This window comes from Phyllostomus discolor, chromosome 4 (genome assembly GCF_004126475.2).
Source record: "Phyllostomus discolor isolate MPI-MPIP mPhyDis1 chromosome 4, mPhyDis1.pri.v3, whole genome shotgun sequence".
Lineage (NCBI taxonomy): Eukaryota > Metazoa > Chordata > Mammalia > Chiroptera > Phyllostomidae > Phyllostomus > Phyllostomus discolor.
The window spans coordinates 106,446,072-106,459,412 of record NC_040906.2 but is presented as its reverse complement, the minus strand read 5'-3'; the positions used below and the strand labels follow the sequence as shown (position 1 = coordinate 106,459,412).

Sequence of the window (13,341 nt, the reverse complement as noted above, 5' to 3'; positions counted from 1 at the left end):
ACTGTCAGTCCAGGTTTCCAGCCCTGGCCCCAACACATTCACCCACCTCCCTCTGTCCCTCACTCCAGCCTCACCTACCCCCCGGGAAGCAGCAGGAAGAGCAGCGGCGGCTGAGAGGCTGGCGGTGGGAAGAAGGGGGCAAGGAACCCGAGCCAGAGCCCCCAGAGGGGGACGGTGTGGGAGGCCTTAGGCCCATGACTGGGGCTGGCAGTCAGCAGAGGGGCATGGCTGGAGGGTCAGTAAGACCCAAATAATAAAGAACACGGATCCACGGAAGACAAGTCCTCGGTGCCCACCCCCCCCAGGAAGAGGCTAGCTGGTGGGGGGGTGTTGGGTTAAGGTCATTGCCCATAGGTAAGCTTTCCTCTTCCCTCAGCTGGGCACATCTTGTACCTGCCCCCCTCCTGGAATCCCCGTCTGTCTGGAGGGCCAGGGCTGCCTCCCATGACCCCCTCCCTGGACTGGAGGGGGAAGTCTTGGATGAGACGGGTGAGGGAAGAAGCCTGAGGACAGAAAATTAAAGGAAGGGCCAGGTAGGGGGGAGGGGAGATGGAGGCTGGTTCCACTTGCACTGCAGTGGCAGGGACTCAGAAGGGAAGGAGTGAAAGGGAAAAGATTAAGATGCAGGGGAGTGGGGAAAATGGGCAGTGGGGGTTGGGGCACTCCCAAGTGAGGGCTGGGAGAAGAGGAGGAGGGGAGGTGAATGCGGATGAAGCTTAGGACTGCCAAGAGTCTAGAGGGGTGGCAGCTCAAAGGAGGGAAGCAGAGGCTCTGCTCTCAGGGAATTTAGGGGGGCGAGGGGCTAGAGGAGAATGAAAGTGAGGGATGCCAAGCTCCGGCTCCTGCTCCAGAATGGCTGCCCAGGCCTGGGCTCCCCCCTCAGTCCCACAGTCACCACTGCAGCCAATGGGGGGGCAGGTACTGCATCAGGGGCGGGGCTACCATCTCCAGGGCAACAAGAAGCTACAGGCTGGAGGGGGTTGGACCGGAAGGGCTGCCAGTTAACCCTCTAGATTCCAAAGCAAGGGAGGGCCATAGCTACTATTTCACGTCTGCTTCCAGACTTGCAAATTGCCCTAGAATCAGTCCCCAGGTTCCCTTTGCCTACCCAAGTGTTAGAGGGTCTGCACACAAAAATGTGGATCCCATAAAATAGGAGTCCTAGTCAGTCCCTCAGGAATACAAGTGTAAAGCACAGAAACATGTATTGAGCTGTGTGGGTACATAGATATGGGAACCACGATGCAAAACTAAATAGAGATCTAGGTGCTTAGAAGGTGTAGAGACAACTGTGGGCACAGGGTGCTGCTGATCGACGCATGGCCCGAGTGCTTCGGGCAATCAGGTAGGCAGCACATTACAGAAATGGACATCTAACCCCGAGATGCACACATGATCATGATACATGCTCGAGCACACCATGCTCTCGGCCACATCAAGCTGTCTCTGAATCTCACAAGCACCAACATCTTTCATTCACATGGAAAGTACAACTACAGCCACTCTGTCTCAGGACAGCCCCTTCCTCTCCCCTCTGCCCCCGCCCTTCCCTGATTTCAAATAGGCATCCATGATTGCTACCAGGATAAAGAAGAAACAAGGAGTAACTGTGTTAATTATCCTCCTGTTATGCACTCAACAATGCACATAAAGGCCCAGAATATCTTTGTCCTAGCCTCTGCACTTCTCAGGTATGCTGTCTCACTCTCATTCCAGGGAACCTAGCTCAGCCATTATTTTCAGAAGAAAGCTCCTCTAATAAAGGCATAAAGTCTAACTTTAAATCCACCCAAGTTTTGCTTTGGAACTAAAGAATTAATAGAAAGAAAGTCACTTGCTAATTGGTTCGCTTGGTTCTTAGAAGTAATATAACCTTCCACATACGACCAGGAACTAAGATACATGAACTCACACCTAAGTCACAGGTACACAGAGGATACATACACATATGCTTACAAAGGCTCACTGCCACAAGAGTCAGAGCAGCAGAAACACACAGGAAAAGGGGCAGAGAGACAGAAATCCAGTTCATTTTGGTGTCAGTACTGCATGCAATGACATGTATAGAAAGCATAGCACACATCCGTGTACGTGCACACAGCAAACGTGATTCTTGTACATTGTGATCCTGGGTCTCCATGTCCCATCCCTGGCACGACGTATACAGGCATGCACACACATAACAGCCACCTACACAGACCCGTAACACAGGCATTGTGCAAACACCCACACATGTACACACCCTATATACACACACAATTGCCCTCACACGCACACACAGCAAGAGCTTGAACTCCTGCCTCTTCAACCTCTTAAATCTTGCCCACCCACAGAATCTCCCCCCTGCCTTGCAGTCCCCTAAATACAGAACCTTCCCTTTGGCCTTTCTTCCTTGTCACACCCAGCTGGCAGCTTTCATGGGGAGCCAGGGGAGTGAGGTTGGCAGACCAGGATAAGGAACAGAGTTGGAAAGAGAGCAGAGAAATGCAGGGCAAAACACTTCACTGGGGACAGCAACCTCTAATGACATCCCTACTGTGAAATGCCTCACTATGAGCCAGCCTGAGTGGCCTCCCCTGATCATACAGGGCCTACGTGAACCAATGCCGTCTTCTATCTTCCTACTTCCTTCTCTCAGAGATCACTTTACCAAAAGGCTTGACTTCCCACCCACTGCCAAGTCTCCAGGCCCCTTCTCCCACTGTCTCCACCCAGTTCCCATCCTAAACTCTTTTATCCTCTCCGCTGTCTTCCAAATCTGCTCAACTGTGTTCCAGATTCACAATCTCCAGCTACTCTTTCTCCCTGGCTCTTTTCTCCTCTCCAAGCCTCTCTCATTCCCCCTCTCCTTCTTTCTCCCCACTTTTCCTCTCTACCCCACTCTTCCCCTTTTCGGCATTTCTGTCCCTGACCAAGTAGGGGCTCACATCTGCCTAGGCCAAAGGTGTTTCATATAGAGTAGGATTCCAAGGAACACCCCCCCTTGCACACCAGACACACCCTGGACACCCATGCTGGGACTGACACACATACCCAGATCAGTGATGAAACACACATGCACAGACACACACCTGCCACCAGGGACACAGAAAATCCTGCTCATGCAGCTACATACATCCCCCCACACAGGAGACTGACCAGAGTTGAGCCCCAGCTAAGGACATACATGCTCAGGGTCAAAGTTGACATGTACCAGTATGGTCACCGACTGCCCCACAAGCCAGTGGCCAGTCCAGCAGCTCCCTAGACAGGAAGGGGACAGAGGCAGGATAAGACAGGACAGGTTTGCACCACTTAGCTGGATGCACATGTGTGCAAGAGTAACTGGGCCCCGTGTGCACATGGCACCGACACACACGGGACACGAGTATGGGCACAAACACAAACGTGGACACAGGGGCTGCCACCTCCACAGAACGGGGTTCCAGGACCATCCCACACCAGCCACCCACGCGCGCGCACGAGACTCTAGTCCCCCACGGGCCAAGACTGGTCCCCAAACCCCCCAACGCCCCCGCGGACCTCCACTGCCCCCTCTCCAGTTACCATAACTCCCCCCACTCGGAAGATGCAGCGAAAACATGCGGAGGGAGCAGCTGCCACCGCCGCCGCGGCGGCTTCCTCACCCCCTCCCCGATCCCACGCACACGCGCACCTTCGCCCCCGCGCACCCCCCCACGCGCGCTTCCTGTCCGCCCGGCCCCGCCCTTACCTTGCACCCGCCTCCCTGGGGGGTCGAGGGGCGTCCCAGATGGGGGAGGGGCCCCGCCCCTGCGCGGGGGAGGGGCAGGGTGCGGCGGGAGAGGGGGCGGCGCGGCCTCGCTCCAACCGCCCAGCGCGGTGGGGGCGGCGGCGGGTCCCGGGACTGCCGGGACGGCCGCGCGGTGACGGCCGCGGGAACCGTTCCTTCCGCCGCCGCTCCCGCCGCTGCAGCCGTTGCCCGGGCCCCGCCGCCGTTGCTAGGCGACCGATGCTGCCGTGGCCGCCTCTGTCACGAGCCCCGTCGCCCGGAGACAGCGCGAGAGACGCAGGAGGGGGCGAGGGGACCCCCCGAAACCAACCGGGCCTCCCACTATCCCCTCAGAGCAGAACCCCCCCCGCGCCAAACCGCGGAGGGAACGAGGGGCGGCGGCTCCACCCAACAGAGGAGGAGCCCTGGATTCCAATGCCCCTCAAAGGTCCGACGACCTCTCCTGGGCTCGAGCCTCCATAGCCCCAGCAGACACCTTCGCAGACCCAAGCCCCTAGGCCCCAATGTCCCCTGCACATCATACACACCCCTTGCACTTTCCACATCCTCCTGAAAACCGCAAAGAGCTATCAACTCTTTCAAGAAACCTCTCCCCCAAATATATATACCCCTGGGCCCCCAGGTCCCAACCCCTACCGAACCCCAACTCAACAACCTCCGCATACCATCCCCAAATCCAAACACACATGGGTGCCTCCCCACAGCGGATGCACAGGAGACTCACACTAGACCCCAGACACTGAGGAGTCAGGGTAAAGAGAAAGATAGGGAATATATGAGCAGAGAAACCAACCACCGGACATATGAAAAACATGTTCCATGAGCACGTGATCATTCTGACCTGGACACACAGGTGTTCACACGTGCACACAAACCTTTCCCAGACATGGACATGACACACACAGATGTAACAGACACACATATTATCTGTATACAATCTACCACCACCACCATCACCACTTGGCTCTGCCTCAAGAGATGTACTACCCACACACACCCAGGGTCAGAGGTTTCCATGACAATGACACACATCCTCAGCCACCCACCCACCCAGGGTCTCAGCGCTGGCCCCCAAGGGCATTGAGGCCTGGGCCTATCAGAAGAGGGCTGAAGGGGAACCAAGAGACAGAGACAGGCCACTGGCTCTAGAGGAAGAGAAACTGAAAGCCCGAATCCCTGAGGGGAGGGGAGCTGGTGGAAGAAAGGAGTCACCAGGGGGGCGGGGGGGGGGGGCGAGGGTTGTGGAGAAGATGGAGGCCCTGGATCCTTGGTCCTGGAAGGGGAATGAATGGTAGGGGGCAGTGAAAAGGGGGTTTCGGGGGCGGGGCTGAGGGTGTCTCTCTGCACCTTGGCTGCAAATCTGTGTTCTCTGCCTTCAGCTCCCCTCACTGTTCCCATGGAAACCTTTTAAGTGAACTTCTCAGGAAGACAAAAATCTTTTTTTAAATGACTAAAGAGGGGGGTGGAAGGGGGCAGAAAGAGGGAGGGAGGCGAAGAGGCAGATGGAGGAAGAAAGAGAGAGAGGTGGAGAGACAGACTGAGCAGACAGCTTTACAGACAGACAGAAAGGAGACAACCTGGGTGGGGGTCTGATGGCGTCCCACCGGAAGCAGGGCGGAGAGACAGAGGAATCAAAAGGGAGAGAGAAAATAAGAGAAATCTGGAGGAAAGAGAAAAGGGGTAATGAATTGTAGGAAAAAGAAGCAGGTGATGAGAAGTGGGAAAGGGGGCAAGAAAAGAAGGGCGGCCTAGAGTCCAGGTCCGAAAGAAGAATCAGGAACGTGGGGGTGGGGCAGAGGTGGGGGGGTGGGGGAGGGCAGGAACTAGGTTATTCTCTCCAAGATCTCAGACCAAGGGAGGGGTAAGGATGGGAACACTCGAACGGAAGCTAAAGATCTAAGGAGACTATTTTTACAAGCACCAGGAAAAGTCAAACTTCGCTGCTGGAGAGGAAAAGGGAACGAAACGGCAAGGACTGTCACCCGCAGCCCCGGTCCCGCTCCAGATCCCAGAGGAGGGCGCCTTCTCCTCCCAGGCTCCAACTCTTAGGACGCCAGACTGTCTCCACCTCCTCCCAGCCAGAGACTGCTCCTTCAGTTCCCCTACTTCCTCCGCCCCAGCAGCCCCGTCCACCTTCAGCCCTCTCCCTGCGACTGTCCGGCGCACCAGAGCTGCTCGGCCGCCATACCATGCTCGCCGTGGGGCCGCCCCTCCACCGGCACGGAGACTGTGCGTCTCAGCAGTTTGTTGCGGCTGGACTCGCTCCTCCGGTCCCGAATCAGAAGGGGGTGTATCTAGGGGGATGCGGGGTGTGTCAGAGCTCACCGCCCGAGCCATCCCACCTCTCCCTCCCCCACCAAGCAGGCTGAACCTCCCCTTCCACCAGGCCTACTCACCTTCGGCCCCTGCCCCACCACAGTCTAAGTGTCTCTGGGTGAGTCAATTTCTCTTTCCTCCCCCTCTCCTTCACTCCCCCCAGTACCACTTTCCTCTCTTCTCCCTCCATTTTTCTGAAACATCTTCGAGGGAATTCTCCCAAACCCTACTCAGTTCTTCCGGGAACCCTCCAGGAGTTTGCTACTCCCTGATCCACTTTCCCCTTGACCTTCAAGTCCTCCATTCTCCCTGCTTTAATCCCAACCTCCACCCCCCCCACCCCCCCCATCCCCTTCCCTTCCTCTGTGCCTGTCACAGGGGTAGCAGAAGCTGCATTTATAATCAGGATCCACAGCTTGTCTCCCTCCCACGCCGGGCTTGTGGCCAGACCGGGACCCAACCTCCCCACACCCCAGAAGGCCTGGTCACCCCCCTCCCACCTTTCATCTCCCTTGCCCCTTAACTCAGCCTCCCACTTCCCTTCTTCCCTTTAGCCATTACTTCTCCCTGAGCCTCATCCCCATCTCCCCCTTGCCCCACCTCCTTCCCAACTGCCCCCTCTTGGAGCCCTCAATCTCCTCCACCCCACTACTCCCCAGGCACAGTTCCACAACCCATCTAGTTCTAGCCTCTGCTGGCCCTACACACTACTAATTTTCCCAATTCTATCCCCCACCCCCTTTCTACTGGACTCTGGCCACTCCTGTTGCTCCTCAGCTTGCTGGCCACTGGTCACCTCAGGCCCCTCAACCTGTCCTCATCTCTCTCATGCCTTCATTACCCCATCCATTGTCCTCCCTCTTCATCCTCACATCTCACAACAGTCCCCACACTTATGGTTCTGGTTTTCCCAATTCATCCTGCAGACCCCAAACCCTTGGTCAAGACTGGTGACCACTAGTAGAGTCACTTACATGTCCCCCAAAGCCTAAAACTTTGACTACCCAAACCACCTCCCCCTTTAAGTCACCATTCTTTCCTAGGTGCCTTGACTTTACTCCAAGGCCTGAAACCTTCATCCGGCCATCTCCACACTCTCACTTGCCCCCTTCAGTTCCCTCAAAACCCTGGTTAACCCCAACTCCAAATCTAACACAACCTCCCCAATAGCATTTTAAAAGAATTTTATTTATTAATTTTAGAGAAAGGAAGGGGGATGGGGGGAGAGAGATAAATACCCATTAATGCACTCATTGGTTGCTTCTTGTACGTGTCCTGACCGGACATCAAACCTGCAGTCTTGGCATATAGCTCCAGCTAACTGAGCTATCTGGCCAGGGCCCCAAAAGCTTTTGGGGCTCATCTCTCACTCTCTCTCTCTGGTCTGATAGGCTACCTTGTCACTCCCCCTAGCCCTGGCCAGTGTGGCTTGGTTGGGCATTGTCCTGCAGAACAAAATGTCACTGGTTTGATTCCTGGTCAGGGCACATGCCTGGGGTATGTACTCAGTTCCCAGTTGGGCGTGTATGAGAGGCAACCAATCAGTGTTTCTCTCTCACATGGATGTTTCTCTCCCTCTCTTTCTTCCTTCCTCTCTCTCTAAAAAATAAAATAGTAATAAAGTTGGCCCCCCAAATAACCCTACTCCCACAATCATACCCCTGGGCATCAACCCTTCATAATAGCATCTCCTTTCTCTTACGGACCCTCCACTGCTGACCCAGCTCCCAAGTCTGAACCATAACTCCCCTGGCTCTCTAATCACGCTGCATGACTACCACCTCCCACAGGAACCCTCTGTTCATTTCATGTCTTTCGCGCTCTGGCTAGTCCCCTCCCCCATCTCAATATTTTTACTCTTTTAGACAACTTCCCATACTTCCAGTTCCCCTCATTTCCAGGCATCTCCTCCCTTATATTCCTTCCTGATGTCCCTGGTAAAAGCCCTCTCAGGGTCTCCCTAAACCCTGATCTCAGGTACCTTCCCAGTCTTCCGCTCTCCCTGCCAAGATCCGCTGACCTCTGTCATCTCTCCCAGGACCTCCCAGCCCCTTCCCAGTTTCCCAAAGACCCCACTATTCCCTGCCTTTTTTCTGAGTCTTTCAATCCCCGCTCCCTGCACTCCACCCCATGATGGAGAAAGGACTGAGAGTGGTGAGTGATAGGTCTTGCTCAATGGGGGAAGTGGAGGGGTTCCCAAGGCTCACTTTAAAGGTGATTCCCTCCAAAGTAATCGCCATTTCTTCACCCTTCAGTTTCTCTTTCCCATCCTAACCTATCCCACAATATGGGCAGGTGAAAACAAGCACCCCCAAATCTTCAGAACCACATCTCTTCCCCAATACTGCACATGGCCCTCAAACACCCCCTAACAAAGGTGAGAGAATGCTTGCCCCTTTCCACATCCCAACCCAGATCTCAATGGCCACCCTCCTCCCACCACTTGCAAGTGTCACTTTGCCTTCTCTGTCTCTTGCCCTTTCACTACTGTGAGTTTTCCCCATCTTTGTCTCTACATTCTCCCATGCTACCCAATGGTCATTTTATAGCCTTCCCACCCTGCTCACCTCGTCCTCATCCAGCATGAGAAGCTGGTTCCCCGAGATGATGCAGAACCGAGGGTTCCAACCAGGACGATCATATGGGGAATGGACGTATTGGGTTCGGTGCATAGGGGGTCCCCGTACATCTGGGGGACAGAGACATACAGAAACAGTAAAGGGAGTTTCTATGCATTTGGGAGACAGAGGCCTAAAATTGTGAGAGCCCACAAAGTGGGAGAAGGGGACCCCTCCTGCCTTGAGATCACAGATGGGGTTGAGGCACCTGGGAACTTTAAAAGAACAGAAGATAAGCCTCTTATCTGGGGAAAAAGAGGGACAGGAATCACATCACAGGGCTCTGTTGACCTGAGGAAATAAATAGGAAGGATGGCTCAGGGAGAGGAATTATATCATGACAGAGAAGGTGCAAGTTTAGAGGTAGAAAAAGGTGAAGAAGCTCTCCATCCACTTCAAAAAAATAAAAAGGTGGAGGGCCGCAACACTGGCAGAAGGAAAACACAGACAGGTTGATGGCAGGTGTCTGGGAAGAGGGAGGGCATCCAAGTAACTGAAGAAGACAAGAACTTGGAAGGGGCATGAACCATCTGCAAGAGAGAGGAAAGCTACACAGCTGTGGGAAAGGATGTGGGTGTAGGAACAAGTGGGTCATAAGATTCTAAGAGCTAAACATCTGGAAAAGAGAGTGAGGGAGTTTACCTCTTCAGAGTCAGGGATATGAGTGGGCCCCCCCTCCTGCCCCTCCTCTCTTAGCCCAACCCTGTTCATCCTTTGGGTTCTTCAGATGGTAGAGGGTGGAGGGTCTTGTGAAGGGGCTGGGGAATGAGGAGGTAGGAAATATGTCCTCGTTTGAGTAGAGACTGAATTAATCTCTTCCCCCACTTCATGCTCAGAGATCAAAGACTCAATCCCCCCCCCCCCCCCCCCCCGCAGCACACACACACCTAGTCTCCATAGTGTGGAAGCCAAGTCCAAGGACATAGGAACTTTCCCAAGGTGCAATAAGGAGCTTGAGGAAGAAAGAGGGGAGGAAAGATAGGAAGGTCCAGGCCTGTGACAAAGGGGGCCTCCAACGACTGGAGCTTGGGTTGGAGACAAAACTAGAACAGTAGACCAAGGATTGCCCATGCTCAGAGGTGCCCCCAGGGTCACCCTTCCCCAGCTCTACTGTTCTTCCCATGCCACCATCTACATATGGCCTCTTCTTTAAACCCGAATGCTACACACTGTCACAGGGACAGGCCCTATGGAAGAGAGAAATCAAATTGGTGACATCAAAGTGATAGAAAAGAGGCCTAAGGCATCGAAGTGTGAGAGAGTTTAGAGGAAGACACAGCAAATTCTGTCATCTTTACAGGATAATTAATCATGGGTATATTGCAGGAGGGAAAAACTAATCTTTGAGCTTCATTCCAACTGAATATCCTAAGTAAAAGAGTTTTGAAAAATCTAACCCCTTTCTGTCCACAAACATGTCCTTCATATTTACCCAACCTGTAGGTCAGTCAGAGATGAGTCCCCAGAATATAGATATCTAGAAAACCCCAATACTTTGAAACTGTTCACTATCTCAGGGACGCTATAAGCAATATCCTCTATATACACAGAGCTCACCAAGGCTCCGAGTCTGCAGACACTGCAGGCAACATGCCCAATGCACTGAGACTCTGAGGACCCCCAGAGGACAAGTCAGTTGATATACATAAGCATTATGGGAGGGACTGGTTCAAGCTACAGCCACAGGGAGGCAGGTTAGACTTCAGGGGCACTTTCCTGGTAGCAGGGAAGGACACAGGGAACTTAGGAGCAATTCTGGAAACACACATATTGTCTGGATTTAAGTAAGGATGATTCTGGGAGGCAGATGCAAGAGACAGAGGAACACAGCTGAAAAGGGAAAGGCTTATAAGGATGAGAAATCACACAGAGCTCAGATGGAGGTCTCTTGTGGTCCCTGTTCCAACCATCAAAACCTGTGTCTTTTCACCCCAAATCTCCAGGTCAAAAAGTAGAGGAGACAAAAGAGGAATGGGTGACGAGCTGGAGTATTAGGGGAAATTGTGTAGACACAGACTTGTGATGACAAGATGGGGAATGGGGTAGGGAATAGAAGATGGGCTGGGGGACAGATGACAGGGATGGATCTAGGAGAAGAGGAGGTAGAAATTATGGCAAATTGCTAGTGACAAGGAAATACACCAGAAGGGCCCAACCGGACACGGGGCAGAGGAAATCAGGTAGACCTAATAGGAATATTAAGACAAGAGGGTCATTAAGGAGGAGGTGAAGAGGTGGTAGAGATATAAGGGAGCTACTAGAAAGAAGAGAGAGAGAGAGAATGGACCGCAAAGAAGGGACTGATACAGGGAAAGGACAGAAGGGGGACTCTCATAAGGAACGGACACCATATAGGGGGAAAGATATAGGTGATGGACACCAGAGGAGGGAAGAGGAATGGAAATAAGGATTGGAGGTGGGGGAGGGGGTAAAAGTGGTTACGTGAATGGAACAGATGAGACCCCAGGGGTTGTTACACTGGTCAAAGCCTTAATGAGGGTCGATGTCTGGGCAGTCTGACCTGCTGCCCTACTCCTAACATTCAATTTTACTAGTATTGCGCCCCCCGCCCAACAAACACACGTTTGTCCCTCCCCCTCCCCTGGTCTCTCCTCCCCCAACCCATTCCCTCTCTTCTCTTCCCTCCATCTGGACCCTCCATCCCTTCCCCCTCGCACACAGCCTCCCTCTCCATCTGGCCCCTTATTCTCTCCCTCCATCCTCCTCTCTTTTTCTACCCCATACCATTCTTTGAGCCCCGCCACCATATTCTGACCCCCATCTTCTTGGCTTCTCTTTGCACCTCTGTGTTTTCATTTCCCCCTCAAAGCCCCTCTCCTGACTCTGCCCTTCTATTTCCTGGATATTTTCCACATCTCTCAGTTCCCACCTCCAAACTGTTTCTGCCGCTTTCCCCCCAACCCTATCTTCCCACCCTTTCTGGCGATCTCTTTCCCCTTCACCATTTTCACCTCAGCCCCCTTTAAGGCCTGTTTCCTGGCCCCTCAGGTTCCTATCTACCCCTGTGCTGTGGCCTCCAATCCCTTCTTCCTCATTGCTTCTGTCCTGTCTTCCCAGTCCTCCTGTCTCCCTCCATTTCAGCTGCTCTCTTCCCTGGCCTCGGCTCTGCCCCCTCCTCCGCCCTGCCCCTCCCCCCTTTACCCCCTCCAACTGGCCCTCCCCCTCCCCTCACCAACGTACCTCTGAAGGGGGCATAGGACATCGCGGGGATGCTCCCCCGGTGGATGGAGGCGCGAGACCTGCTCATCAGGCCTGGGGCGGGGGGGCGGGGAGGGGGCGGGGGACGGGGGAGAAAGAGAAGAGAGAAAGGGGGAGAGAGAGGGGGAGAAGGAGGAGGAGGTGGAGGAGGAGGAGAGAGGAGGAGAGAGGAGCAGAGTGGAGCAGAGAGGAGGAGAGAGGAGGAGGAGGAGGAGAATAGGAGCCAACGGCAGCAGCGGCAGCCGGGAGAGAGAGAGAGGGGGGCGGGGGAGTGAGAGAGAGAGGAGAGAGCTGGAGGAGGAGGAGAGAGAGACTGCAGCCCCCACCCCTACCCAGTGAGAACCAGAGTCAGAGACCCCTGACTCAAAAACACCAGATACAGAAAGGACACTTCTAAAGATGCAGACCCAGAGAAAGATACCTTGACGCCCCGGGGGCGGTGGGGTGGGGCGGGGGATGGGGGGTTAATCTGAGGCACAAATCCAAAATCTAGACGAAAACGGACCTCAAACTCAGTTAAAAAGAAAAGAAAAAAAACCCAATTCCCCCAAAATCTGGACCTCCTTGAGAGAGGGGTCAAAATCTGAGCAACCAGTCTCAAACAGGTTCTCCATGGCCACAGAAATCTTAGATTCTAGACTCAAATGGTAATTTCAGACACCAAGACCCGAGGCCTGGACTCAAAGAAAAAAGACCCATATTCAGAAAGAACTCAGATATCAGAGACCCCCAATTTAGATCTCACAGAAGGGAAACTGCAGATTCAGAAAATGGTAACTCAGAAAACTCCAGACCTTGGGGTTGGGGGTCAGGGAAGAAGGAGAAGGGGGAGAGAAAGAGAGGAAGGAAGGAAGAAGGAAAGAGAGCTAGTCCAGGGATGAATGAACTCAGTGACCTCAAATTCATAAAGAGTTTGAAAGACCTTGGAGAGTGATCACAGACCCAGAAAAACAGAAGGAAACCCAGTCCTGAGAAAGAAACCAATGCAACACTGAAAGACCACACAGAAACGTATCTCAGAGGCAAACTCCAAACCAGCGACAGAGATCTCGGGGAGACCCCAACCCCAGAGAGGCAGGTATAAAAAGTCTGATACCAGCCTGGGAAATGCTCAGTCACGCCCACCCAGCTGACCCAAGACCCCAGACCTTGGAGGGAGGAGGAATACTGGGGTAGAGGGAGTGGCAAGAGCCTTTTTCTCTACTTCGTCCTCTTATTGCTCTCTCCTCTTACTGGCCCCTCTCCATTTTTTGGTCACAGGATGTGTAGGGCAGGTCCTGACTTCTAGGGGGATGCGTTCAGGGAGGGAGACCCAAGGCTGACAGGTAGACCAGTCCTGAGGAGTGAAATAGGAAGGGGAGATGGGACAAAAGATCCATCACTACTTCCTCGTGGTCTCTCCCTAATTCCCAGCCTGTAGCCCTCATCTCTACTTTT

At 53.8% G+C, this 13,341-nt stretch overlaps 1 protein-coding gene across 19 annotated transcripts in view; it reads right to left on the bottom strand.

The window, feature by feature from the left end:
• SYNGAP1 (synaptic Ras GTPase activating protein 1) overlaps window positions 1-12,086 on the bottom strand; it is a 31,357-nt gene extending 19,271 nt beyond the window's left edge. For 11 of the 19 annotated variants that reach the window (XR_004902707.1, XR_004902709.1, XR_004902711.1 and 8 more), the window contains exons 1-3: window positions 11,887-11,988; window positions 8,635-8,756; window positions 5,940-6,045 (exon numbers count right to left, since the gene is read on the bottom strand). Coding sequence is in view for 9 of the 19 variants with exons in the window: in XM_036023939.1 (XP_035879832.1) it covers window positions 5,940-6,045; window positions 8,635-8,756; window positions 11,887-11,953 (295 nt within the window). In the remaining 10 variants the exon portion in view is untranslated. Of the gene's footprint in view, window positions 1-74; window positions 2,828-3,546; window positions 3,639-3,712; window positions 4,691-5,939; window positions 6,046-6,147; window positions 6,354-8,634; window positions 8,757-11,886 lie in introns of those variants that run through there. The other 8 variants (XM_028510658.2, XM_036023943.1, XM_036023941.1 and 5 more) reach the window with 8 other exon arrangements.
• Window positions 12,087-13,341: the final 1,255 nt, after the last annotated feature.